Genomic DNA, 25,280 nt, shown 5'->3' with positions numbered 1-25,280 from the left:
ACTAAAGATCTGAAATGGAAGGGCTTGTATTTCGATACTACCGAGATCGCGGCGTATAGGTTGGTTGTTTGTAGCATTGTCGGGACAAACAATGTCAGCACACGATGAAGGCTTCAAGATCGCACTGGAGGAAGCGAAGCAGGGCGCAAGTGAAGGCGGCATACCGATCGGTGCATGTCTCGTAGATAAAGCGGGCAATGTGCTCGGAAGAGGGCACAACATGCGCATACAGAAGAGCAGCGCTACATTACACGTACGTAGCCATCTGTATCTATTGTTGTTCTCTTTCATCTCTCGTTCATACCACAGTCCTGCCTGACCAGCTGACTCTCGGTATATAGGGCGAGATATCCGCCTTGGAGAACGCAGGCCGGCTCCCAGCCTCCGCATACAAAGGTGCAACCATGTATACCACTCTGTCCCCTTGCGACATGTGCACCGGCGCCTGCATCCTGTACAAGGTCGCTCGCGTCGTCATGGGCGAGAACAACACCTTCGTGGGTGGCGAAGAGCACCTCAAGCGGAACGGCATTGAGGTTGTCAACTTGCAGAATGCCGAGTGCGCGGCGCTGATGAAGAAGTTTATCGACGAGCATCCTGATAAGTGGTGCGTAAACGCGAGCTTCATGTTGCTGAGGCCGAGCTGACGGTCGTACAGGTATGAAGATATTGGGGAGCCGTCATAGTCCGGCACAGGATCTAATGGCTTTGTCGATGCTTCACCAGTCGCTCTGCATGATGTTGCGGTCGTGTATGCGCTGTTCAGTGGCTGAAATGTCGCCATTGGTGGGCATGACACTCTCTTGGTATAGGTCTGTGATGGAGTTGGCATGGCACGCTTAGAGCGCGGAGCGAAGTCAGCTACCTGATAGTCTGTGGACCTCCTCGAAGAAGAACTTCAAATCGTCTGGGTTGACACCGGGAGTGATGCCTGTAATGGATCAGTAGAGCACCAAAGCTCAAAAGTTCGCCGCAGGTCGACGTACCGTGGCCAAGATTGGCAATCCAGCCCTGCTTACCACCACCGAAGCCGTTCACCATCTCCTGCACAACCCTTGTGATAGCATCGTGACCACCATACAGCACGCCAGGGTCAGCGTTCCCTTGCACAACCTTGCCGTACCGCTGCGCCTTGTCGTACGCTTCTTTTGGATCATGCAACCAGTCCAACCCTATCACATCATAATTTGTTTGACATAGCACGTCAAGCGCATACCAAGCACCTTTCGCAAACACGACCATTGGCACCTTCTCCTGCTCCAGCTCCTGTAGCCTCTTCGGTAAGTGATCACAGATATACTTTAAGTATGGCAACGAAAAGTCGTTGAAACTGCTCGGCGACAGCTCCCCAGCCCAGGAATCGAACACTTGCACAATCTGCGCGCCAGCCACAACCTGTAGAGCCAAGTACTCCACGCACAACTCCGCGATCTTCTGCAAAAGCTTCTTTGTCTCTTCCGGATATCGAAACGTCCACGTCTTCGTTTGCTTGAAGATCTTACTCCCACCTCCTTCTACCATATAGCACATTAACGTGAACGGCGCTCCGCAAAATCCATACAGCGGCACCCGACCCGCGAGCTTCTGCCTCGTCAAAGTAATAGCCTTGTAAACATAGTCCAAGCTTTCCTTGACATCCACCTCCCTTTCCATCACCTCACTATACTGCTTGTCCTCCGGCGTGACGAGCGGATCGGGGAAATGCGGACCTTTGCCATCAACCATAATGACTTCCATACCCATCGCTTGCGGGATCACAAGAATATCGCTGAAGATGATCGCTGCATCTATAAGACCCTCGTAGCGTTCAATGGGTTGCAGCGTCAACGTAGAGGCGACCTCGGGGTCACGACAGCATTCGAAAAAGTCTCGTTTGCCTTTGGCTTGGTGGTATTCGGGTAGGTAGCGGCCTGCTTGCCGCATCACCCAGCATGGTGGGCGGGAGACCTTCTCGCCGCGGGCGGTGCGGAGGAGGAGGTCGTTCTTGAGGGGTTCGAATTGCTGATGTGTGGAAGAAGCCATGTCGGATGGTAGAGTCGAACTGCGAGCACCAGGGCGATTCACGTAGCTATGTTGGACGTTGTGTGCGGGGATCACGGGCACTATGTGAGCATTGCGGAGACCCCAGATGATTGTGCGAAAGAGAGCAAAGATAATTGCGTCGTAATTGTCCTTCCGCGGTCGCTTCGGTCCATCAATGTACTGTAAGAACCGAAGGTTCAATGTCTGTGCGCGATGTCCGTGCTCGCGTACCTTTCTAGCGAACGCGTTTCTTGCCTGCTCGAACCGTGCCTTGCATGCCATTGCTAACAGCATTCGCTGAAGAAGCAGAAGCGCGGGAGATGGGGCGTAGCTGAGCTCGGATCCGGGATCATGGTAAACAGACTATCAGTCACGGCAGGTTGACGGCGACATCTTGCCTCATGAGCCTGCAGAGCGCAAGATGTACGATACGGAGTTTACGAAGCTCATGGAGGGCATGCATCAAGACCAGAACCGCCTTACCATGTTTGACCCGAGGTGGCCTTCCAGCCTTTGGCAAGTTCTGGACCCGTGGAGTGAAGACGCGGACTGTGGTAAAAGCCAGCAGTCTACCTCAAGGCGTATTGCCAGCGTTGCCCCCGGATGAGGACGACGACACTACTGCAAGTTATCCTACTATGCTACAGCAGCATCTCAACAACATCCGTAAGCACCCGGACTGCGTTGTTCTCACACGTGTGGGTGACTTTTACGAAATGTACTTCGATCAGGTCGCACAATTTGCTCCCTTAGTCAACCTCAAGCAGGCCAAGAAGATGACCGCGTTGGGCCCTGTTCCCATGGCTGGATTTCAACACACCCAGCTTGAACGTTACTTGAAGATGTTCGTTATGGATCACGGCAAGCAGGTCGCTCTTATCGAGCAGGTACCGCTCTCGAATGCTGAACGATCGTTGAGACCCGGTGGCCCTCAGTACGATCGACAGCTGAAGAGAGTCTTTACGGCCGGTACACTGATTGACGAGAACTTTGTGGATCCTTACGAGAACAACTACTTGCTCGCCGTGCATATAGATGGTGAAGTACCTGTCGGGTCCAAACCTAGCGATAGGGGCCAAGTGTACGAAAGGTACAGGCGCTCAACTAGAGTAGGACTCAGCTGGGTCGACCTCTCCAGCGGCGACTTCTTCACTCAAGCCAGCGATCTTGCCACACTGCCATCTATCGTCAGTCGTGTGATGCCACGAGAAATCATACTTCCCGAGGGCCTGAGCGACGTTGGCCCGTCGAGGCTGCAAGGGCTGCTTGGCGAAGGCAACTATTCGCTGCATTTCTATCGGTCTGCACAGATACATTCCACGACAACTGTTGAAAGTTGGACGCCCATGCTTGAGCGAGCTACTCCAGAGAAGCAAGCCGAAGCGTTTGCGCCATGTGAAATTGCTGCTGGCAGCTTAGTGCTTGGCTATGTTCGTGAACGGCTCGTCGATTTGCAGATACAGCTGCAGCCTCCCGTGAGACGGTCAGACGATGACTACATGGCAATCGACAAGCAGAGCCTGCGCGGGCTAGAGATCCGCAGTACGCTCCGAGACGGCACGTTCCAGGGCAGCCTGCTTCACGCGGTGCGGCACACTGTCACCAAGAGTGGCTCCCGCTTGCTCAGCCAACGTTTAGTGTCGCCGTCAATGTCCTTGTCCGTGATCAACGACCGCCTAGATCTCGTTCAAGAAATGCTTGAGCAAGACGCGCTACGTGAGGATGTTGTGGTGCTCTTACGTCGCACGGCTGACGCCCTTCGCTTGCTACAGCGCTTTTCGATTGGCAAAGGCGATGCAGACGACCTCTTAAATCTCGCAAGGACCATAGGAGTGACAAGCGAGATGGCGCAACTTGTGCGCGATCATATTGTAAGCAGGGAAGACAGTATACCTACGGCTGGTCACAAGAAGCATCCACCGCCCAACGAGCTGGGCTTTCTGCGTGACATCCATCAACGCTTCGATCTAGACGGGCCGGCAAAGGTTGCGAAAGCAATTGAGGAGGCGATTGACGAGGAAGGCTTGAACCAGCAGCACGTCGCAGAAGCGGAAAGCCAAGCTAAGGTAGAGATCATGGCAGAAGAAGTCGAATCTGCTGATGCAGCGGGCGAGCCTGGCCCTAAGCTTGGACGTAGAGCGGCAAAGACCAGAGCTGTCGCAGACGCAGCAGATAGCATATCGAATGATATCTGGATCATGCGGAACGACGCTTCGCCAACGCTCGGACGAGCACACTCCGATTTGGAGAGCCTGCTTAAGAGGAAGAACCAACTGACACAGCGATTGCGGAAGCAGCTTAAAGCGGAAAGCCTCAACCTGCGCTGGACTTCGAATCTCGGTCACCATTGTCATGTGAAAGGCAAGGACACACGCACTGATCTCGCGGCGCTTGCTGGCGCTCGTGCCATCGGCTCGACCAAATCCACCCGTTCATTCTATCTTGCCGACTGGACGCACCTCGGAACGCTCCTTGAAGACAGCAAGATGCGGATCCGAATGGAGGAAGAGCGTGTCTTTAACAAGTTGCGTGCGCAAGTGCTTGAGAGCCTGATGAAACTGCGACGCAACGCGGCTGTGCTTGATGAGCTTGATGTCGCATGCTCATCTGCAACCATTGCGAAGGAGCGTGATCTTATTCGCCCTCTACTGAATACAGGTACCAGCCACAACGTCATTGGCGGCCGCCACCCTACTGTTGCTGTAGGCTTGAAGGACCGAGGCCGCCTCTTCACAGCGAACAACTGCGGCGTCGGCGATCGCGAGAAAATCTACCTCATTACCGGACCGAATATGGCTGGCAAGAGCACGTATCTTCGCCAGAACGCACTCGTCACGATCCTGGCTCAGACAGGCTGCTTTGTGCCAGCCGACTACGCTGAGATCGGCTTGGTTGACAGAATCTTCAGCAGAGTCGGTTCGGCGGACAACCTCTACCAAGATCAGTCTACATTTATGGTCGAGATGCTTGAAACGGCGGAGATACTGAAGCAAGCCACTCCGCGATCCTTTGTCATTATGGACGAAGTGGGACGGGGGACTACTCCCGAAGATGGCATCGCTGTAGGGTATGCTTGTCTGCACGCCCTGCATAACGTCAATAAATGTCGAACGCTCTTTGCTACCCACTTCCACGCCCTGGCGGATATGACTCGGGATTTCGATCATTTGGCCTGCTACTGCACAGATGTTGCTGAGGATGCTGACGGCAGCTGGACGTACTTGCACAAGTTGCGGAAGGGCGTGAACAGGGAATCGCATGCGCTGAAAGTGGCGAGGCTTGCTGGGCTACCCACCAGTGCGATCCACATTGCTGAACAGGTGCTTCGAGACCTGAGGAAAGAGCGCGAGCGAGCCGAGCAAGAACTGAACGGCGGCCAGCGTATCCTTCTTACGGCTGCGGGTTAAGTCCTGCTCTTGCTTTCGCCGCAGTCTGTATTCATGATACGGTGGAACTTTCCGGCGTATCGCCCCGAAACACCCGAACGTCGCGATCGAGCTCAGCTACCACAGCGTGGTAGACCGCATACGTTCTACCCTCTCTTCTTCCTCTTCCTCACCCCTCCAACCTCCACCACAACCTTCTCCTCTTCCTCCATCTCTCTCTTCACCGCAATGACTCTCTCACTGAACGCCTTCAAATCCGCCGTAAACAGCACACTATGCGCCCACCCGGCCTCCTTGCCCCACAAACTACGAAACTTGGCGCCGACCGCGTCATACGTCGCCTTGGTCAGACTCGCGTGCTTTCCTTTGCCGAACTTGTAGTCCCGCTGCGCTATCTGCCAGACGTGCGTATCGACCGGTACCGCTTCGCCCCAGCCAAGACCCATGAGGCAGACGCAGTCGGCGACCTTCGGGCCGACGCCTTGAAGGGTGAGAAGAGCTTCGTGAGCGGCGTGGTAGCCTGCGCGACCCTCGGGGGCCCAGTCATCGGTGCTTGGGCTAGGTTTGGTACCGAAGGCCGGAGACTCTGGGTTTCGTAGCGAATCCAGCCAGTCGGCAGGATGCGACGAGACAATGCAGGCAGTCTGGTACAGGTACTTGGCACGATAGCCGAAGCCGAGTGATCGTAGCTTCGCTTCCACGCCGTCTACGGCCAGTGCTTGCGGGGTTGGGAAGTCATGGTACGCTTCGCCGTCGAAGTGGCCCAGGAGTGGTCCATAGTTGACGCAGAGCTTGCTGATCATCTGGCTGATGCGGACGATGTTGTTGTTACTGCTGCAGATGAAGCCCACAAGCGCTTCCCAAGCGTCCTGTTTCAGGATCCGGACGCCGGTGAATTTGGGCGCTTTCTTGGCGAAATTGGCGTCTGAAGCCGACCATTGCGCGTATAGCTGAGTCAGATTGGGTGTGAGGTTCAAGTAATGCTTGAGTAGCTCCAGCGTATTGTCTGCATCAGACTCCGGCGCAACAGAGGGTGGGTTGGAACTTGGTGGCGTCGGCGGCGCTTGTAGCCTCATGGGCGGTATGGAGCGGTAATATACGTGATCCGTATCCTGATGCAGACATACAATCCGATTATGGAGAGCCATTGACCAGACTCCGGCATCGTTCTTGCGCCATCGGAACGACTGGCCGCAGCGAAGTGTGGTATTGATGCAGAGTTCGGTAAGGCTGACGGGCAGCTTCTGCCATTCGACTAGATTGAAGGCGCCCATACCGCTGGCTGAAGGCAAAGGTGTAAGACGTGTCCGAGCAGAGGATTATGGAGTCCCGGCTCTGATATTCCCTCGGTCCACGCCAGCAAGCGGTTGCAGGATAGAGACGCGCTACGCGTGTGAATCTAGATCGCGTGCAGCCGCATTGCTGCAGGGTCTTCGGGCAGCTCCGCTGAGCGCGCCTTTCCTCACCAACATTGAAGATAGTGCCGCAACCTCAGCCACATTTAGCCAGGGCTGTTTGCAAGTCGCAACTTTGGTAACGTCGAGACGATGCCGAGTATGCAAGGTGAAGACCTCCAAGCGAGCTCAGCCGGATTCACTACAGAGTCACTCGGAAACTTGGCTTTACTCCGAGGGGTCAGCCTTGCTCATCCTCACCAATATGGAGGCAAGATGTACGGCCGTGCCAGGAATTCGTGATAGACCACCGTATCAACTACAAGGTCAGATTGTCGCGGGAGCCAGGCCTTATGTCGCCGCGCAAGATCTCAGTCCCACCTCTGCGGACCCGATGTTGTCGGCCTCACTTCGCCGTATAAGTCTGCTGCGATTGTGTACTCACTTCACATGATGCTAAAGGAGCGCAGCTGTCTGGGTACACAGTCGCAGCCGAGGTGGGAGATCATGTTCCGCTGACCCTTGGTCAACAGAAACCGGCATGTGGGATGCTGCTACGGTAGGGAAGGTGGAGGAGCTCGCCTTACATTGTGATGCTGTTGCTTCGTGATGTTGCCATAAACGGTGAAGCCACGCGTGAGCATGAACTCAGTGAGCCCAGGTGAACAATCGCCGTGCGTTGACTGACCATGATTAGCGCGTCCACCGTGGCGCAGGAAGCGTGAAGATGTCTGTACTTTCGGCGTTACATCATATGTTTGCGAGCGTAACTACTCTCACTGGCTATGACCTATCGTCACCCAGGATGCCGTACCTACTGAATCGTAGGGACTGTGGCGGATATGAACATCCCACCAAGCCTGACAGACGCAAGAAGGCAAGAGACTGAGTCCAAGGGCTGGCGTGCCTTTTCGCACCCGGTCGCGAGTTCACTTCACTTACACGATCGAGCGGTCAGGTCTTATGAGCAGGAAAGCATCAAAATCCAATCAGTATCACTCTGACGCAACTTCCCACTTGCTCATTGATGTGCTTACACTCATGACCCAATCGTCAAAGATGCAACATCAAGCGAACGGTTTGCTGTCGGTGCAGCTTCCAAGACCTGCGCAATATTGGAAAGCAAGGACGACAGATTCAGGCAGCCTGGTCTGGGACGATCCGGCCGCAAGATATGCTCCTGGTGGTACCACTACGGTAATTGCCACAGATCTCCTGCGAACCCAAACCGGAAGTCCGAGAAAGCCTGCCGTTACGAACATTCGCTTGAGCAGTACAACCAGTCGGCGACATCATCCAGAGTAACAGCCTGGAAATATGCGTATGCATGCGGCTTCCCGCTGTGTCCATGGAAAGACCATGCACCGCAAAAGCGCAAACCGGCTATCCCAGAGCGCGACAGTGCACCCGCAGCAAAGAAGCGCAAAAGCAGCAAACAGTCACCTTCAATGGCGTCTGCGATCATAGTAAGCCACCGCAAGAGACGTCATAAAGCTCGCTGTCGCGACGATCCGGCAGAATTCTCATCTCCCGACGATATGGCAGACGACGATCCAGCTCCAGGGACCACGGAAACGAGAAGCAAGCCTTCACAAGAGACCTGCTTTATCTGGTACCACGGAAAATGCAAGCGCTCTCTGAACCCTAAGACAGCACCCTGTCCCTACCTTCACGCACTTACAGACGTGCCATCCATGGTACAGCCGCCCCCAGGCTATGTGCACCCCGAACCCTGCGGTTTGCCGTGGTGCCCGGGAGACGGCGTCCCCAAACCCAGTCCTGCCAAACCCGGAGGCGGCGACTTCAAGGGTTTCACAAACGCCTTAGGCAGGTCACGCGAAAAGTATGAAGGTGAGACGGGAGACTCAGAAGCGGAGACGAAGGACAACGAAACAACAAGCGAGGCGCCTAGCTGCGGAGAGCCGCGGGACGAAGGGAGACCGGACTGGTACCTGAGTGGCTTTGATGAGGAGTAGGCAGGCTAGGGCGGTAGACGTGGTGTGACCGCCGATCTGGCACACCAACAGCATGCGTGTTATTATCATATATCATAGTGACTTTGATCCACCGGCTTCATCTGCCCTTCAAAACCGCAAGTCCCATCCAATCATTGGCCCAATCTTCGGTAGCTCTTCAGCCACAGACTGTACATCCTTGTCACCTCGCCCTGACAGACAGATGACAAGATTCTCGTCTTCTCCCATGGTCTTGGCGAGCTCGACTGCACCGAAGATGGCATGACTTGTCTCCAGTGCTGGAATTATACCTTCGAGCTCGGACAATAGCCTAAAGCCTATGAACGCTTCCGCATCCGAGGCAGCAATGAAGGTTGCCCGTGCGGAGTCCTTCCAACTAGAGAGCTCAGGACCGACACCGGGATAATCCAGGCCAGCGGAGACCGAGTGTGTATCGGTAATCTGACCTTCTGCGTTTTGAAGAACGTAGGTCCGAACGCCATGCAATACGCCTGGCTTGCCACCTGTGAGGGTAGCGGAGTGCCTATCCGTGTCTACGCCGTCTCCTCCGGCCTCGACGCCGAGAAGCCTGACGCTCCTGTCCCCAGAAAATGGGTGAAACATTCCAACTGCGTTACTGCCACCCCCGACACATGCTACGACGGCGTCCGGTAAGCGGCCCGTGAGCTCATGCATCTGTTGTTTCGTCTCCGAACCGATCACAGATTGGAACGTCCGAACAATGGTTGGAAAAGGATGGGGACCTATAGCTGAACCAATGATGTAGTGCGTCGTGTCGAGTTTCTCCACCCACTTTCGTAGCGCTTCGTTCACAGCGTCGCGCAGTGTGCGTGACCCGGCTTCGACAGCTACAACGGACGCGCCAAGAAGCTTCATGCGGAACACATTGAGAGCCTGCCGTCGCACGTCCTCCGCACCCATGTAGACAGTGCATTTCAAGCCGAAGAGCGCGCAGACTGTTGCGGTTGCTACACCGTGCTGGCCCGCTCCAGTCTCGGCGATGATTTCGGTCTTGCCTAGTCTCTTCGCCAGTAATGCCTGGCCAATAGCATTGTTGATCTTATGAGAGCCAGTATGATTGAGGTCTTCACGCTTGAGGTAGACATTCGCGCCTTTACCCTTCTGCGCGGACTTTCGAACGTGTTGGGTTAGCCGTGCTGCTTTGTGGAGTGTCGACGGCCTCGACATGTAGGGGTAGTAGCTGCGATATTCTTCCCAGAACTTCGGATCATTGCGTGCCTCGTTGAAGCCTCGTTCAAGCTCCGCAAGACAGTCCATAAGCGACTCTGGAACATATTGTCCGCCAAACTCGCCAAATCGTGAAGGTATGAGCTCCGGTTCTTTCTGCTCGTCGGAGGTATTCAGAGCTTCTAATTGGTCTGCAAGACCAGGGCCGTCTGAATCGGTTACCACTCCGTCAACGTGAACAGTGCCATTTGCTGGGTGACTTTCACTTGCCGGCTGCTTCGTAGGGTCCTCTGTAGAGATCTTCTTCAGGTCGCTGTCGCCGTTGGAATGCGATATCCAGCCGCTGCCATCGCCCTGCGGGTTTGCTGCTGTGCTAATGCTGTGCGATGTGCCGTTCGTTTCACCATTTGACTGTGAAAGCTGAGGGTTGCGTCTCTGCGTGATGCTGTAGCAATACTCCTCTACCGCCTTCGCTCCCTGACCAGAAGGTGCGTTCTTCAAAGTATTGATAATTTGAGACCCAATAACTACACCCTCGGATACCTTGCCAACCTCGACAAAATGCTCTCTTGTACTGACACCGAAGCCTACCGCTGCTGGTACTCCGCCGGAATACTTGTGTACTCGCGTTAACAGTTCCGGCAAGCCTGAGCTGAGCGCGCCTGTCGCGCCAGTCACGCCCATTCGGCTCACCACGTAGATGAATGAGTCTGCAATCGAACAAAGGAGCTTCATCCTCTTCTCGCTTGTTGCTGGCGCTATCAGTGGCACGTACGACAGTGCGTAGTTCGTGCAGTGTTGTCGGAACCTTACAGCCTCCTCTGGCGGCAGATCAACCATGATGAAGCCATTCACACCGGCCGCCTTTGCATCCTGCAGCATTCGCTCCTCGCCGTACGCAAGTAAGGGGTTGTAGTAACCCATGAGCAGCACTGGCGCTCGTAGGCCGCGGCTCCGTGCCTGTCGTACGATATTGAGGCATGTCGTGGTGGTTGTGCCGTTCTTCAATGCTTGTGTGTTTGCGCCTTGTATCGTTGGACCGTCTGCAATGGGATCGGTGAAAGGCGTTCCGAGTTCGATGATGTCCGCACCGCCTGCTTCCATAGCCAGTAGGATGTCTGGCGTCTCTTCAATGGTAGGGTAGCCGGCGGTAGTGTATGTCACGAGAGCAGAACGCTTCTCTGCCTTCGCCCGAGCGAAGGCTTTGCGTATGCCGTCCATATTGGCTTGAACTGTAGTACGGGTTATGCGGGTGGACTGGTGATGGGGGTAGCGCTTCAACAGTATCAGTAGGAGTCAGAGTAGAAGCAACACCTCAGTCAGTGCCAATGGAGAATATTACGGCTATGACTGTATCTGCAGATCAGATGCAGGGTCTACTTCTAATGCACGGAATGTGGAGATGAGTAACCCGATACGGAGAACGAACGTCGATTCTGACTAGGTAGATCAATATCCTGAAGCGAATTTGTCTATGAGTCTAGGTTGAGATATTCACGTGCGTTCAATGCGCCATGAAGGCGATATGCGAAAGAATGTCGTTGTGCGAGGAGCAAATGCTTGTGTTACGGCAACATATACCGTACAGCGTCGTCTGAAACGGGCGCCGTGCACAGGACGAGTCACTGCTTGCTAAGCTGGTCTGTTAGAGGAGTTTCTCGATAAAGCCTTCATGGTGGCATTCTTCTCTCGCCTTTGCGCCCAAGGACTCATAACGGTAACGCGATGAAGACAGTCTGTATTGTTGGCGCTGGCCCAGCTGGTCTGGTGGCAGCGAAGACGTTTCTAGATTATGGGAGCTTCGCTGTCACCGTCTTTGACAAGGCTGACCGCGTAGGTGGAATTTGGGCGCTCGATGAAGACACGCAGAACGGCTACTTGAGCCCTCAGACGCCCACCAATCTTTCTCGATTCACTGTGGGCTTCAGCGATCTGGACTGGAATGATGTTGATTTACGGAGTAATAGCTGGTTAGGTTCCACGAGAGGCCCCAGTGAAAGACCGTTCGTCCCGTTGTTCCCAAAAGCATGGCAGGTGAACCGTTATCTCGAGGAATATCGTCGACGGTACGTGCCAGATTCTGTGCTCAAACTTGGCCATGAAGTTGTAAAGGCGACCAGAGACGAAGTCAACCTCCAAGCCAGCAGCCCTTCATGGCACATAACAAGCCGAAATGGAAGTGGCCAGTTGCAGACCATGACATACGACTATCTAATAGTGGCATCCGGCTTCTTCTCGACACCAAGCATACCGCAAACGAGACCGCCTGATACTACTGACGGAGATCGCATGTCTACCATCGTGTCGATGCACAGCTCCGAGTTCAGATCCCTGGATGACCTCTTCCCGGATTCTCGGTTAGCTGCCGGAAAGACTATCCTGCTTGTTGGTGGCGGTAACTCATCAGGTGAGACTGCTGCAGCCGTCGCCATGCAGTTATCCGACGCCTTGTGGTCTCCTGACAAGAGCCGCCGTAAACTCTACGAAGGCTGCAAAATTATCCATGTAACCCCAAGACCGCTGTATGCCGTGCCACCCTACGTAGAGTATGACACGGGCTCAAGGACATACGTACCACTGGACTTCAAGCTTTACGACTTCTCAAAGCGCCCGCAGGAGCTGGAGAGTTACGGTGGCGTACAGCCGCCTGCAGTACGTGCCATGGTCCATGGTGCTGTGCAGGCGATGGTGGGAGGCGATCAGGCCGAGTTAGGCAGTGAAGCACTTCTGATACCACCGGCGGACGAAAAGGAGCGTGCTGTATACGTTGCGCTTGCTGAAAGCTATTCCGAGTTTGCGCGTAGCGGTCTTATTGAAGGCTGCAGGGGGCGGGTGATTGACATCCAGCCGAATCAGGACGGTACCGCTTCAGCCCTCACCAGCACCTGCGAAGAGAGAGTGTACGTAATTGGAGCGGTGATTTACGCTACTGGCTATACGCCCGCAACTGCCCTTGACTTTCTTGCAGACGATATCAAACGTGCCCTGCAGTATGAGCCTACCAGCATGCGGCTGCCTATCATTCTGGACCAGTGGCAAACAGTCAATAGCAGTTTTCCAGATCTTGCATTCCTTGGCTTCTACGTTGGGCCATACTGGCCGATGGTGGAGATGCAAGCCAAGCTTACAGCTGATCGCTGGATGAAGGGAACACCACTCGCACCGCAGAAGGCTCACGAACATGTCGAAAGCCTACTCGGAGTTCGGACTGCGGAGAGGGAACAGTCGCGCGCAGTACCACAGTATTGGTTCAACGACTACTTAGGCTATCTGGAGGACATTGCGAAACATCTGGACATGCTGAAAAACGATGGTCGTTTCCAAAACCGAGAAGGCTGCCCTTCCCCGGCACGGTATGTCTCTGCCGGAACGAACCGAAAGCAAGCGAATGCAATAATCGATGATATGTACCGGACTTGGCATGATTGCGTCGGTAATGGTAGGTACGTTGCCCGCGCCGCCTTCCGTGCTCTACAAGGCACGTGGGACTTATCTCGGCGCATCACCAGCGCTCAAAACATCTTCTCCGGTACCTTCACTGGCACAGCAGCCTTCCATCCTCGCTTCCCGACGCCCGACAAGAGTAGAAAGAGCTTTGACCTGGAGTATCTCTATATCGAGTCCGGCACGTTCACGCCGGCCAACGACCATGAAATGACACTCCCAGCCACTCGGCGCTACGTCTACCGGTACTCCGAAGAGCGAGACGAGCTCAGCGTTTGGTTTCTCAAGCCAAGCAGTGACTTGGAGGTTGACTACCTCTTCCACAACCTCACCTTTGTGTCGCCAAAAAAGGCGCGAACAGCGGGAGCTTGCATTGCGAAAGCAGACCACTTGTGCATAGAAGACATGTACTGGACAGAGTATATCCTGCCACTCGAAGCGATTGTCTTGCGAACATTTGAGGTCAAGCACACAGTCAAAGGTCCGCAGAAGGATTACGTCGCTACGGCAACATACAAGCGACCCGGAAAAACGAGATGTGGACAGACGTGATGCAGTGATAGTGCTCGTTTGATCCCGCGAACAACGCGTTCATAAGCGCTGAACCAGCATTCTAACATCGCTCTCGAACCGTATACCGAAAACGGTACGTACGTCTACAAGAAAGCAACGTTGGTGACACTGTAAGCAACCCACGCTGGATCGCCACACACGTGATGCCGTGCTACGCTCCGTCTGTAGAAACGGCGGACTATCAGTCTGACGGAGGTTACATCTCGAGCAACGCACAGGAAAAGTTGGTGTTAATGCTACGACCAATCCCCAGCCCTAGTCGGTGACTTTCTTTCAGGAAGCAAGCGAAGTTGATGGAGTGTGTGATGCGTTATGCGCACAAGGGTACGATGCGACGAATCGATACATCGGGCAGGACGGCAAGTCTAGATCACAATCAACCAGCATCCGAGAATCAAGCAGCTCGGTCTGCAATCTAGTCGCTCATCATGCTCTTAACGCGCTCAATCAACAATCAACAATCAACAAGGCATGCGCTCCTGTTCCAGCACGATTTACCCTCTTCTAGGTGTGCGCACAAAGAGAATATTGGTCGAGAGGCAGATAAGGCTTTGGTACTGCGATGGCTGATGGTTTTGACAGACGACCTCTCGCGCGATAACGGTCGAGTCCCAAGTAACAAATATGAAGCGGTTGAAGTCGCAATGGCGTCGCGCGAGTCAGCAGCCACAGCAAGAGGCTGGACCGAGGCTCACGGACCTTTGTTTAAGGGCTGGGCGCTTGGTCTTGGAACCGTATTGCGCCAAATACCCGATGAGAATGATTGTTGTGCGCAAGGAGTACGCGAGCAACCACAGGAGGCGCATTCCACCAGGTATAATGTCCGGTGCCAACGGCATCTCCCCACAGCCGCCTACCGTCAGATTGACAGTTAGGGGCTGCGGCAGCGGAATTCCGCAAAGCACCCAAGCAGATAGACAACCAGAAAAGCCGTTCACACGCTGCCTTCAGCCGCGCCCTGCACGCTGGATCTTCCTTTGGTCCTATTCTTATGGTGGAGAAGCTCTTAGCTTGCATCGCTGACCTCAGGAGTAAGCACGGGCTTGTGAGACAGGGTAAAGCGTTAGCCTCAAGCGCTTTTCCTCCACTAATGCAAGGTTTAACGGCATCCCTTGACGAGCCGAACTGCATGAGTGAGCGGTGGGCTGGAGAAATGCATGATGAGAGGCTTCCTGCAGCGGCTGGTGCCGGACAAACGCATGATCCGCAATGTCTTCGTAAAGCATTCCAACGATGTCGGAAAACCCAAGTCTCTTGTATACAGATGATGGTAGACTTTATGCTTCGGTACCTAGGGTCTGGTTGTAAACTGCCTACCCACACTTCGCTAAGACATCGAAACGTCACCTTGTCGAATGTTCTGCCCCCACCTTCTCCTTGCCGTTTCTGGCACACGTGCTGTCGGTTGAGGTATCAGCACGTTGTATGTCTTGTACGCCAGGGTTAACGTCAAACCGTCACACGACAGCCCGTACCGAGCTGCTACAGCGGGAACCAGGACAGCATTCCAACGGGGAGATGTGCAGTAACACGAGCTGTTTTCGCAACACGCTACTGCGATGACCCAGTTGCAAACTGAAAGCCACTGCACCTTGACAGATGGCGTGGCTCCGACGGTCGGGATGCCAATACTGCATGGTTTAATTAGACTTCCCGGCCACCCAGGCTCGCTCATCTTGAGCTGCAGGACCTAGAGATCCGCGGGTCTACTGAAGCTTGCTCTTACATGACGTCGGGCAGAGGAACATGATGCCGCGCTTAAGAGGGTATACAGTTTGCTATACTCCTGATGATGCTAAGAAAGGCTGGCAATAGTGTCTGCCCGCAGGTCACCTTGAATGGTCGAGGCGTACCGGCTGTGGATAATAGGCTAGCCGGTCTTGGCTGTGTTCCGGTCCATCTGATCCATCCCGCGTTTAGTGTACCGATGCCCGCAGCCTCTGTGGAGAACGCTAGAGCTGCACGCGACGGCGAGGAGGGCGAATGCGCTTCCTGACGCCACGGGCGATCTGTGTCGGACCTGAGCAATCCTGCACACCTTACCCATCCCATCTTTGGCGCGAGAGTCGCTGTTTCCTCTCCTCCCTCGCTGATCCATTCTCTCCGCTTCACCGCACGCTCCAGTGAAGGTGATACTGTTCCGCGCACTTTAGTTGATACCTCAGACACCTAAACGGTGTATCCATAAGGAGTCACTACACGGTTACTGCATAAGCTTCGATTCTAGACTTCCCAGCGGTCGTGCTCATCGTCGCCCGGCTGGCCTGGTGTGTCGCGCAGCTTTCACGGCACTTCAGTTCATATCATATGCTAATACCAGCTAACTTGCACCAAAAGGGCTTGACAGGAGGATTAGCGTGATTTACCCACAATGGCGAGCCAACATTCACCGACCGGGCCATTGGGTCATCAACAGCATTACCCTCCACCAGCCGTGCGCCCTCCTCCACCTACTGGCGCAATGCCTATGCAACAGCCGCAAGCGTTCAAGCCTACCGCGCAGCATGTCGCTGCCGTAAATGAGCAGACATGGTTGCAACTTGGTCGTCTGTCAGAGCTCATGGAAGAGTATGATGGCGCAAGTGCGGCATATGAGCGCGCAATGACCTTCAATCAGTGGTCCGTACCGGCTATGCTTGCCATCTCCTGCATCCTGCGCTCTAAGGACCAATTCACTTCTGCCGTTGAGTACCTGCGCCAGATCATCAAGATTGATCCTGCCAACGGCGAGGTCTGGAGCAGCCTCGGTCACTGCTACCTTATGATGGATGACCTGCAGCAAGCATACTCGGCTTACCAACAAGCTCTGTACCATCTACCTGATCCGAAAGAGCCCAAGCTATGGTACGGCATCGGCATTCTCTATGATAGATATGGCTCCCTCGAGCACGCTGAGGAGGCTTTCTCGCAAGTCATGCGCATGGAGCCGAACTTTGAGAAGGCCAACGAGATCTACTTCCGGCTCGGCATCATCTACAAACAACAGCAAAAGTTCCAGCAAAGTCTTGAGGTTGGTGAACACCGTGTGACAAGTGCAAGCGCAAAGCTGATTTTCGCAGTGCTTCCGCTACATCGTCACTGACCCACCCCGACCGCTGAGTGAGGAGGATATCTGGTTCCAAATTGGGCATGTGCACGAACAGCAGAAAGACGTAGGTTACAAGCGCCACTCGTTCGTACGACCGCTGACCCTGTTACAGTACGACAATGCTAAAGCCGCATACACGCGCGTGCTAGAGCGTGACCCAAACCACGCCAAGGTGCTACAGCAGCTTGGGTGGCTGCACCATCAGCAGAGCACAAGTTTCAACAGTCAAGAGCAAGCCATTGAGTACCTCGAGAAATCGGTCGCTTCCGGTAAGTACCAGCCAATCCCGCTACCGCTACCGCCACACTGCGATGATTCTGACGTGGCGTTAGATCAAACCGATGCGCAAAGCTGGTATCTGCTGGGCAGGTGCTACATGTCACAGCAGAAGTATCCCAAGGCATACGAAGCGTACCAGCAAGCAGTGTATCGCGACGGTCGTAACCCAACGTTCTGGTGTTCGATCGGCGTTCTCTACTACCAGATCAACCAGTACCGCGATGCGCTCGATGCATACTCCCGTGCCATCCGTCTAAATCCTAACATCTCGGAGGTCTGGTATGACCTCGGCACTCTGGTGAGTCAAGTCGGCCATATACCGTTAGCATGCTACAGTCGCTGATGCACCCATAGTATGAATCCTGCAATAATCAAACCAGCGATGCGCTTGACGCTTACTCAAGGGCCGCTGAGCTCGACCCAACGAACGTGCACATCAAGGCGCGCCTGGCATTGCTCAAGGGACAGCCAACGAACGGCTTGCCAAACCAAGGCGGTGCGCCACTCCCGCAAGATGTTCACCCTCAAGCGTATCAGCCAGGTGCACTCGGCGGCGGACCGCCTGGTCCGCAATGGGGCGCTCATGCCCAGAATCCGCCGCCGCCAGGTCCGGCTCCTGGCCCGATGACCGTAGGCAATAACTGGGGCGCCAGTCGGCCTGTCGAGATGCAGAATCCGCCAATGCCACCACAAGCCATGAACCCGTACGATCAGCGCGATCGGATGCCGCCGCAGCAGCAACAACCTCCGCCGAGACAACCAAGTCCTCCACGGCAGGAGTTGGCGCGCTATCAGGAGCAGCCACAAAGGCCTCCTCCGCCTCCGCACAGAGGTCTCTCGCCGTCGCCGAAGGGTCAGCATAACCCTTCTGCGCAATATCAGCCGGGGCCAATTCACCAACTGCAGCAACCTCTTCCACCGCATGCCATCCCTCAGCCGTCACACCATTCGCACGAGCCGCCGCGTCCGCCATACGGCGCGCCTTCCAGTGTCCCTCCACCAGGCATGGGAATGCCATCCTCGGCCGGCCACCCTTCGATGCCGCCTTACGCTCGGCATCCAGAGCAGGCGCCTCAGCCCGAGATCCGACCACTACTGAACAACGCTCCGCCATCGTCAGGCGGGCCATACTCCAGGGGGCCGTACGAGCATCATCCGAACGCGGCACCCAGCATCGCGAGCGGCGCACCACCGCCATCTGCGGCTCAGACAGCCGCGGATGCTGCAGCTCGCGAGCGCGATGAGAGGCCGTCGAGCACCGCTCCTCCTAAGCGTCATCGGGAATGGGAGGACGAACCCAACAATAGCCTTCCGAAGAAGCCATCGACCGAAGAGACTCGCTCGCGGCTCGACGAGATCAAGATGCACCGCCCGTCGCCGCCAGAGAAGATGGCGACACCACCAAATCGAAGCCCATCTGAACTACGGCGCATGGACGATCCGAGGCCAATGTCCGCTTACCACCCCTCTGACGCTGCTCATCATGCACCATCCCTGCCTTCCATGCAGAACATAACGCAACCATCAGCGCGGGCCTCTGCGCCACCGCAAGAGGACCATCGTGCGCCACCGCCACCGTCACAGCCGGCTCCAGTATATGAAGCCGCCGCGCGAAAGATGGACGTTGATGAGAACTACGATGATAGCGGAGACGACAGGTCCGCAACCAAGCAGGAGAGTCAAAGGAGCAGTCCGAAGGCGATGAATGGAGGTACAGCTCCAGTCGCAGTTGAAAGTCAAGCATAGTTTGCCGAGCTGACTGAGGACGATTGGGAGTACGTCGTAACTCTAAAAATGGAGCGTTTCACGTGAAGGCCGCCTGGGCCCTTCGGCACTGACACTCGAGGCGATGGGAAAGCGAAGTTGTTGTTGTGCAGTGTAAGCGTGCGCACGACCTTGACGTGCATATGAGTTGAGTTCTACTTTGTAGATAGCTTGCAACATGCTGCTTCATTACTATTCTTACCTCTACTCAGCGCAATCAACCTCATCAAGCGTCTAGTTTGTGCTCAGCGATAATCTTCTCTGCAGCGCATTCGCCAATAAAATATGCGCAGGCCTGCGTATGGCAATTCGGCAGGAACGGCGTTGCCGACATATCTGCCACCCGTAAGTTCTGCAGCCCTCTGACACGGAAATCGGTGTCCAAGCATGCATCCGGGTCATCAGCTTTGCCCATCTTGACCGTGCAGCTGGGATGCCAAGTTGATATTCCGTACTGCTGCCAAAATGACAATATCTCCTCATCCGTACGACCAGGCACGAGGAAGGGTTGCTTGATGTTCTCACTCATCTTCGGCGTCCCGACGAAGTCCAGTACCCTCCTCGTGGCGGCGATGGCGCATCGTCGATCGAAGGGATGCGAGAAGAAATTTGGATCTACAAGCGGAGCGTCCTCCGGGTCCGCTGACGCAAGCTTGATTGTGCCTCGCGACTGCGGACAATGTAGGAAGAAAGCGACGGTTAGGTAGCTGAGCTTAGGATCCGCGAGCGGCGAGAACGGCGGGATCCAGCAGCTCATCTCCCACAGTGGGACTGTTGGTCGCTTGATGTGCTCTTGTGCTTGCTTTGGAAGGTCGGCGAATTCTTGGGAGTCGAGCACTTCATCCGCCTTAAAGAAACCGATTCTGCATTTGGTCAGTGTGGAAATCTCGGTAGCTGTGATGTTGTCACTTACGCCGTGGTCGCGAAGAAGATCGAAAGCGGGCCGGTGCCGTCCTTTGCGAATTGCTCGTAGCCAGCTTTGACCTTGGCAGAGTCGCCGTAAAACGTATTCCAACCCCTAAGGTTTTCTTTCTCCTCCCACATTGCTGATGTGAAATAGTGGTCCTCGAGACTGTTGCCGACGCCCGAAAGGTTGTGAACACAAGGAATGCCTAGCTCTGCCAAGTCGTTCTTGGGTCCAACGCCAGACAGTAACAGGATCTTGGGTGTGTCGACCGCGCCAGCAGACAAAATGACCTCCTTGGACGCCAGATCTGCCATTCATCAGCCTACGGTCGAACTCTGTCGGGAGCATGTTTAGGAAGCCAGGACACTTACACTCCCAGCCACCAGCTAAGACGCCAGTTGCGCGAGCGCCCTCGAAGATGACTTTCGTTACCTGTGCATTGGTGATGATGGTCAGGTTTGAGGGCACATTGGTCAAGAAAGCTTCAGCAGACGTGATGCGTCGCCCGGATCGGCTAGTCGCTGGGCAAGATGCGAGCCCTAGCGGATTGCCACTGTTAATGTCGAGATTGACTCCGAGACCAACATGTTTAGCGGCATCCAATTGAGCGGTCATCGGTGCCTCCAGGACCTTCGCATACTCAATTCTTACGGGTCCATCAGTCCCGTGGACAGACATGTCAGGACGGGCGTATTTGCGATGGCTTTCGCTGAGGTTTGAGTCGACAGATTCGTGCTTCTTCCTCAGGCGTACAGCGTTCCCCCAGCTAAAGCTACTGTCACCTACGAGATTCGCCCACTCATCGTAGTCGTCTTGCGGTCCCACCGTCCCTGGAAAACCCTTGCATCAGTATCGTGCTGGCCCGATGCTTACGCGTTCCGGCTTTAACTCACAAGCGCACATATTGATGGACGTTGAGCCTGAAGATCAGCAGAAGGTCAGACAAGCCTTTCCAAAGAATGAAAACCGTCCGCACCTCCCAAGCCCTTCCCACGGCTATAGTTGATTGTACGATTGTCGGCATGCTTCTGGGGTACGGTATCATCTACGCAGCTCACTTAGTGACCCGGTGCAGCCGTTGAATTTGATTCTACTCACACCCCCAATTGTTGTCTGGGTATTGCATGAAGCTGGTCCATCTCTCAGCCAGAATGTTCGCGTTTGTTCCGTCCACTGGAGGCCCGGCCTCTAGTAACAGAACCTTTGGCGTTCCTTTGCTGTCCGCCAGGCGACGGGCGAGGCAAGATCCCGCGGGACCGGCTTCGACACATTGATCAGCAAGCGAGCGGTTTGACGACGCAGTATTGAGCCAACGTACACCCGACGACGATGAAGTCGTGCATCTCGTATTATGTCTCGTGTTAAGGTAATGAGTAAAGTTGAGAAAGTACAACGGTGACGCTCTATGGGCCTGAGATCTACCTATATCGAACATCTACCTCGGAGTTTGCGGCTGAGTGTGGTTCGGCTCCCTACATGAATGCAGCGAGGTATATCCCGTGACAGTCCATAGGGCAGGCAAAGCTACGATTGGCTGCTTGAAGCTTTGCGAACCAATTGCAGTGCCACGCATGGGCGACCTACACCGACGGACGAGCTGCTTGCTTTCTTTAGCGCATCCTTTCGGGTTCGAGACACGGCGGGAAAGAGCATTGGAGATCCAGCGAGGTGGCATCGGTCTCGCTTGTGCCCAATCAGGGAGCAACTGTTCCCTCACCATTGTGAGAAAACGTGATGTTGCACCAGCAAGTTCGTGGTGACATGCAAGTAGTCGACATGAGTAGCCTGTCTAAAGGCACGTTTCGCATCTGTCATGCACGTAGTCAGCACAAGCGAGCCACCTTGCCCGAATGGGAGTCGACGTTGATGTCTACCTCAGAGCTTCGTAAACACCATCACGAGTCGGGCAACCAAGCTTCTCGACACTCGTTACGCATTTGCAAGCGACTGTCGCCGTTTCTGCGACTTGTGGGAGTAAGAAGTCGAACAAACGCCTAGGAAGCTTTTGGGACACAGAGTTGACGTAACAGATCGTCGGAGAACCCTTTGAGGTAGGCGTGCTCTTACAGGTAGGCTCTCGGACACGGAAGCCTTACTCCAGTTCTATTTCTCCACCATTTCATTTTCACCATCATGGCTCCCGTAGGTCTTGCGATATTGATTGGCGCAGGTCCGGCAACGGTAGGTGTGACGATCCTGGCGGCTCCAGCAGCCAACTGATTGCAGTCAGGGCGCTGGCATTGCTCGCATCTTAGCCCACCCGTCTCATGGCAACCTTGCGGTAGCACTGCTCGCCAGACGGCAAGAGGTGCTCAACGACCTTGCGAAAGACCTGAGGTCTCAGACGCCAAATGGCGTTTTCGAAACCTTTGCGACAGTACGAGAGGGCTTTCTCAACTGCATTGCGATGTCCGCTTACCAAACATGGAACAGGACACCTCTAAGGAGGGCCTTAACAAGGCCTTCGCCGACATCGAAGCTCACGAGTCGTTCAAGGACTTAAAGCTTCGCATGGCAATCTTCTCGATCAAGAATTCTTCCAAAAAGCCCTTCATGTCCGAGACGTTCGAGGATTTCATGGATCCGTTGCAAACCTATGTCGGTGGCGCCATGTTGTTTTCGCAGCTCTCACTCAAGCGTTTCTTCCACGACCACGGTGAGAAGACGCTCGCGGAGGGCGCCGAGAAAAAGGGCACGCTTATCTTCACTGGTACGCTCGGAGCACTACGGTACGTGGAAAGACGTCTTGGTAAAAGACTTTGGCTTTGCCGCTAATCTGCTACGTTTTATTTGTAGGTGCAATGCTGAGTTTGCGAGTTACGGCGCATCGAGAGCGTCGGTACGGCAATTAGCGCAAGCTCTTGCCAAGGAGATGAGCGCCAAAGGTGTCCACGTAGCCCATGCAATAGCGAATGGCAGAATCTCAGACGCAGACTCCGAAGAAACACGGAGTGGCAAGCACATCGCTGCAGAGGCGGTTGGTAAGACGTATTTGTGGCTTCACGAGCAGCATCCCACACTATGGACGGTAAGTGGCGCAGTGACACTGGTTCATGCCTCCGTGCAGCGAGTCTTTCGGAGTGGTACTGATCTAGGATGCAATGTCTAGCATGAGCTCGATCTACGCCCAGCACAGGAAAAGTTCTAGCCTATGTAATCGTACGGACGGAGTTCTGCCGACTGTTAAGCGAACACGGCGTTGAAGCGCAGACGAATGCCGTCCCGAGTGCCTGACATTAAGGTGATGCCGGTACCGCACAGGACTGGCACGATAGGAGCCGCGCCCTCCACCAATCTGGCCTGTATCAGCAGATGTGTCAATGAGCAGGTTCTCGGTTGTGGCGTGGCGACTGCTATAAGCGGTCATCAGAGCATGGCATTCTAGCTGACGAGCTCTAAGCGACGTGTGGCGCCGCATGTCCTTCGGCCGAAACATAGGAGTCCACGAACTACTATGTTCAACCCCGTGCGAGACCCATGTAACTCCTCGGGCAAAGAAGTCATGTCATGCGTGCCAGCCTCCTCCTGCTTCTCAACTGCAGCAATAAACCGCCTCATCGTCATCATTTTCTGCCACATTCCACCCTGGATGCTGTGCGGTATTCTTGCTGCTACGACATGAAACATGCACACTTGTCATATATACAATCTTCGGTTCGCAGACGACCCCAAATGCTTGCCTCGCTTGCCTAGTTGCTCCACGGTTCTTGCCTTCTGTTTAAATCAGGAGAGTCACAACAAACTTCTGGTCGTCTTAGTGATCCATCACACGCTACAACCCTCAGAGCGTCTGTCCTTCCTATTCGCGTACTAGCGACCAGAATTCCGGCCTTTCGCGTGCGTCGAACCCCCATCAGGCGACGACACTATGCTGCGAGTGGTTGGCACTTACGACACATTTGGTGCGCGCAGCTCCATTTTGATAGACCTGCCATAGATAAGATAAACGAATGCCTGAAAGTAACACAGCAACTGGAGCGAGTACCGTACTGGGGCATCCCAACAGTCGATATATGCAACTGAACTTGAAGTAGCCTTGTGGTTGGCCGAGCTTTGGGTCTTCAGCTGGCATGGCCTCCAGGTAGCTTTTCAGTGCCTGGTCAGCGTAGAACTCGGATGAAGACCGTGCTGCAGCGGGGATTCGACCCTTTACATATCCGGTATTCCATCAACAGCGGGGATTAGCAAGTGATGAAGTCCCTCCGATGACGGCGTCGGTAGGCGTAGAAGAACAGCAAAATCTCGAAGGGTTGCGTTGCGCTCTCCGTGCGCTGTACGGCGTGCAGGATTGCATCGGCTCATGCGGACACGCGTTTCGAACGGAGTCGCGGGAGCTCAGTATCAAGCGTGGACCGATAGCCCGGTCTTGCCAAGGTGGCGGGCTCTGCCACATCGAGAGCGTGCAAAGCCGCTGTAGAGCCTCGAGCATAAGAGGTTGGCCTTGGAGTGGTGGGCCCCGGGTTGGAAGCGCATTGTAGCGTGGTGGCTTTGCAGGCCCCTGGTAAACCATTCTTGCGTGGCACATGGACCCATGATCGCAAGCCGTTGCCTCGTACCTCCTCGGGCATCTATGGTAAGAGCCTATGTTAGGGGCACGGTTTTCCTATCTGTTTGAACACAGGTTGTGAATTATCCTCAATCACCCGAGTGGCATCTGCTAGCTTCTGCTTGACTCTGACATGAATTTGAGATGCGATCGTCGAGCCATCAGACACTGGTCATCGAAAGGTACCGTTGCTCTCAGGTCGTTGGTTGGTAGGACGGCCAGACCCGCATATATTTCCGCGCGGTATGCGGCAGTTGAAACTTCGGGGATGTTTGAGCCGTGCGCTCCCGCACTTGATGTAACTAGTTATGGTAGGCACGAGAGCCAATGATGAGAGAGCTCGCTTGGAAATGCATGTATACTACTGCGCCGGCCGGTACCTTGGGAAATGGTCTTGAGGAGACTCACCACGTCTGAACGACATTTCAACCCCGGGCTTGCCGCGTAAAGTTATAGTCGAATAAGCGAGCTGCCGACAGCTTTCCATGGCTGCTTCACTTCAGACATGATACGGCGACTGGGCCATGCGGTTCATGGTGATTCCCTCATAAGTCGAGTCTGGAATCGTTCGTGGTGTCCAGAGCAAAGGTAAACGGCCATGACGAAGGTGCTGAAGAGACCGGATGATTTTGCGAGCAAATGAGTACGGACCGGGCTACCCTGCTGAAATGTTTACCATCCACCGCCACTCCACTGCATTAGTGCTCAACAAT

The 25,280-nt window shown here is 54.7% G+C and overlaps 12 protein-coding genes across 12 annotated transcripts; 7 read left to right on the top strand and 5 right to left on the bottom strand.

Annotated features, from left to right (window-relative positions):
- Positions 1-91: 91 nt before the first annotated feature.
- BAUCODRAFT_149140 (uncharacterized protein) lies at positions 92-686 on the top strand (the record flags this gene model as incomplete). Its single annotated transcript, XM_007679536.1, has 3 exons — positions 92-253; positions 342-607; positions 659-686. 3 exons carry the CDS (start codon positions 92-94, stop codon positions 684-686), a joined length of 456 nt encoding a protein of 151 aa, XP_007677726.1.
- A 171-nt stretch (positions 687-857) lies between these two features.
- On the bottom strand, positions 858-2,022 carry BAUCODRAFT_123589 (uncharacterized protein; the record flags this gene model as incomplete). Its single annotated transcript, XM_007679535.1, has 2 exons — positions 858-931; positions 987-2,022. 2 exons carry the CDS (start codon positions 2,020-2,022, stop codon positions 858-860), a joined length of 1,110 nt encoding a protein of 369 aa, XP_007677725.1.
- A 401-nt stretch (positions 2,023-2,423) lies between these two features.
- On the top strand, positions 2,424-5,429 carry BAUCODRAFT_72421 (uncharacterized protein; the record flags this gene model as incomplete). The annotated part of the gene is made up of 1 exon (XM_007679376.1): positions 2,424-5,429. One exon carries the CDS (start codon positions 2,424-2,426, stop codon positions 5,427-5,429), a length of 3,006 nt encoding a protein of 1,001 aa, XP_007677566.1.
- A 125-nt stretch (positions 5,430-5,554) lies between these two features.
- BAUCODRAFT_25224 (uncharacterized protein) lies at positions 5,555-6,682 on the bottom strand (the record flags this gene model as incomplete). The annotated part of the gene is made up of 1 exon (XM_007679157.1): positions 5,555-6,682. One exon carries the CDS (start codon positions 6,680-6,682, stop codon positions 5,555-5,557), a length of 1,128 nt encoding a protein of 375 aa, XP_007677347.1.
- Positions 6,683-7,552: 870 nt separating this feature from the next.
- On the top strand, positions 7,553-8,142 carry BAUCODRAFT_35104 (uncharacterized protein). Its single transcript, XM_007679220.1, has one exon. The coding sequence runs from the start codon at positions 7,862-7,864 to the stop codon at positions 8,105-8,107; it is 246 nt and encodes an 81-aa protein (XP_007677410.1). The 5' UTR covers positions 7,553-7,861; the 3' UTR covers positions 8,108-8,142.
- A 198-nt stretch (positions 8,143-8,340) lies between these two features.
- Positions 8,341-8,778, top strand: BAUCODRAFT_149136 (uncharacterized protein; the record flags this gene model as incomplete). The annotated part of the gene is made up of 1 exon (XM_007679534.1): positions 8,341-8,778. The coding sequence occupies one exon, from the start codon at positions 8,341-8,343 to the stop codon at positions 8,776-8,778; it is 438 nt and encodes a 145-aa protein (XP_007677724.1).
- A 54-nt stretch (positions 8,779-8,832) lies between these two features.
- On the bottom strand, positions 8,833-11,379 carry BAUCODRAFT_527158 (uncharacterized protein). Its single transcript, XM_007679533.1, has 2 exons — positions 11,309-11,379; positions 8,833-11,241 (listed from the first exon to the last, which is right to left on the bottom strand). Exon 2 carries the CDS (start codon positions 11,185-11,187, stop codon positions 8,887-8,889), a length of 2,301 nt encoding a protein of 766 aa, XP_007677723.1. The 5' UTR covers positions 11,188-11,241; positions 11,309-11,379; the 3' UTR covers positions 8,833-8,886.
- A 43-nt stretch (positions 11,380-11,422) lies between these two features.
- BAUCODRAFT_526662 (uncharacterized protein) lies at positions 11,423-14,288 on the top strand. Its single transcript, XM_007679532.1, has one exon. The coding sequence runs from the start codon at positions 11,692-11,694 to the stop codon at positions 13,960-13,962; it is 2,271 nt and encodes a 756-aa protein (XP_007677722.1). The 5' UTR covers positions 11,423-11,691; the 3' UTR covers positions 13,963-14,288.
- A 2,162-nt stretch (positions 14,289-16,450) lies between these two features.
- BAUCODRAFT_72030 (uncharacterized protein) lies at positions 16,451-19,096 on the top strand (the record flags this gene model as incomplete). Its single annotated transcript, XM_007679343.1, has 5 exons — positions 16,451-16,993; positions 17,043-17,135; positions 17,184-17,340; positions 17,404-17,648; positions 17,705-19,096. The coding sequence occupies 5 exons, from the start codon at positions 16,451-16,453 to the stop codon at positions 19,094-19,096; spliced, it is 2,430 nt and encodes an 809-aa protein (XP_007677533.1).
- Positions 19,097-19,218: 122 nt separating this feature from the next.
- BAUCODRAFT_525959 (uncharacterized protein) lies at positions 19,219-21,559 on the bottom strand. Its single transcript, XM_007679531.1, has 7 exons — positions 21,340-21,559; positions 21,120-21,281; positions 20,998-21,066; positions 20,915-20,941; positions 20,393-20,851; positions 20,028-20,328; positions 19,219-19,977 (listed from the first exon to the last, which is right to left on the bottom strand). The coding sequence occupies exons 1-7, from the start codon at positions 21,362-21,364 to the stop codon at positions 19,341-19,343; spliced, it is 1,680 nt and encodes a 559-aa protein (XP_007677721.1). The 5' UTR covers positions 21,365-21,559; the 3' UTR covers positions 19,219-19,340.
- A 595-nt stretch (positions 21,560-22,154) lies between these two features.
- Positions 22,155-23,286, top strand: BAUCODRAFT_577684 (uncharacterized protein; the record flags this gene model as incomplete). The annotated part of the gene is made up of 5 exons (XM_007679530.1): positions 22,155-22,202; positions 22,234-22,398; positions 22,455-22,750; positions 22,818-23,049; positions 23,131-23,286. The coding sequence occupies 5 exons, from the start codon at positions 22,155-22,157 to the stop codon at positions 23,167-23,169; spliced, it is 780 nt and encodes a 259-aa protein (XP_007677720.1). The 3' UTR covers positions 23,170-23,286.
- A 537-nt stretch (positions 23,287-23,823) lies between these two features.
- Positions 23,824-24,884, bottom strand: BAUCODRAFT_525954 (uncharacterized protein). The gene has a single exon (XM_007679529.1). It carries the CDS (start codon positions 24,544-24,546, stop codon positions 24,190-24,192), a length of 357 nt encoding a protein of 118 aa, XP_007677719.1. The 5' UTR covers positions 24,547-24,884; the 3' UTR covers positions 23,824-24,189.
- Between the last annotated feature and the right edge of the window lie 396 nt (positions 24,885-25,280).

The sequence above is a fragment of the Baudoinia panamericana genome (genome assembly GCF_000338955.1).
Source record: "Baudoinia panamericana UAMH 10762 unplaced genomic scaffold BAUCOscaffold_8, whole genome shotgun sequence".
Taxonomy (NCBI): Eukaryota; Fungi; Ascomycota; class Dothideomycetes; order Mycosphaerellales; family Teratosphaeriaceae; genus Baudoinia; species Baudoinia panamericana.
The sequence above is the reverse complement of the archived record's forward strand: the minus strand, read 5'-3'. Positions and strand labels throughout refer to the sequence as shown.

What these genes read in the sequence shown, in the direction of transcription:
- BAUCODRAFT_35104 (XM_007679220.1), top strand. Translation starts at nt 7,862, where the DNA reads ATGCAACATCAAGCGAACGGTTTGCTGTCGGTGCAGCTTCCAAGACCT.
- BAUCODRAFT_527158 (XM_007679533.1), bottom strand. Translation starts at nt 11,187, where the DNA reads ATGGACGGCATACGCAAAGCCTTCGCTCGGGCGAAGGCAGAGAAGCGT.
- BAUCODRAFT_526662 (XM_007679532.1), top strand. Translation starts at nt 11,692, where the DNA reads ATGAAGACAGTCTGTATTGTTGGCGCTGGCCCAGCTGGTCTGGTGGCA.
- BAUCODRAFT_525959 (XM_007679531.1), bottom strand. Translation starts at nt 21,364, where the DNA reads ATGCACGACTTCATCGTCGTCGGGT. An exon ending in CCGTGGGAAGGGCTTGGGAG is followed by an intron (nt 20,942 to 20,997) that starts GTGCGGACGGTT and finishes GCTGATCTTCAG; the next exon opens with GCTCAACGTCCATCAATATG. An exon ending in GTCCATCAATATGTGCGCTT is followed by an intron (nt 20,852 to 20,914) that starts GTGAGTTAAAGC and finishes AGGGTTTTCCAG; the next exon opens with GGACGGTGGGACCGCAAGAC.
- BAUCODRAFT_525954 (XM_007679529.1), bottom strand. Translation starts at nt 24,546, where the DNA reads ATGTGCCACGCAAGAATGGTTTACCAGGGGCCTGCAAAGCCACCACGC.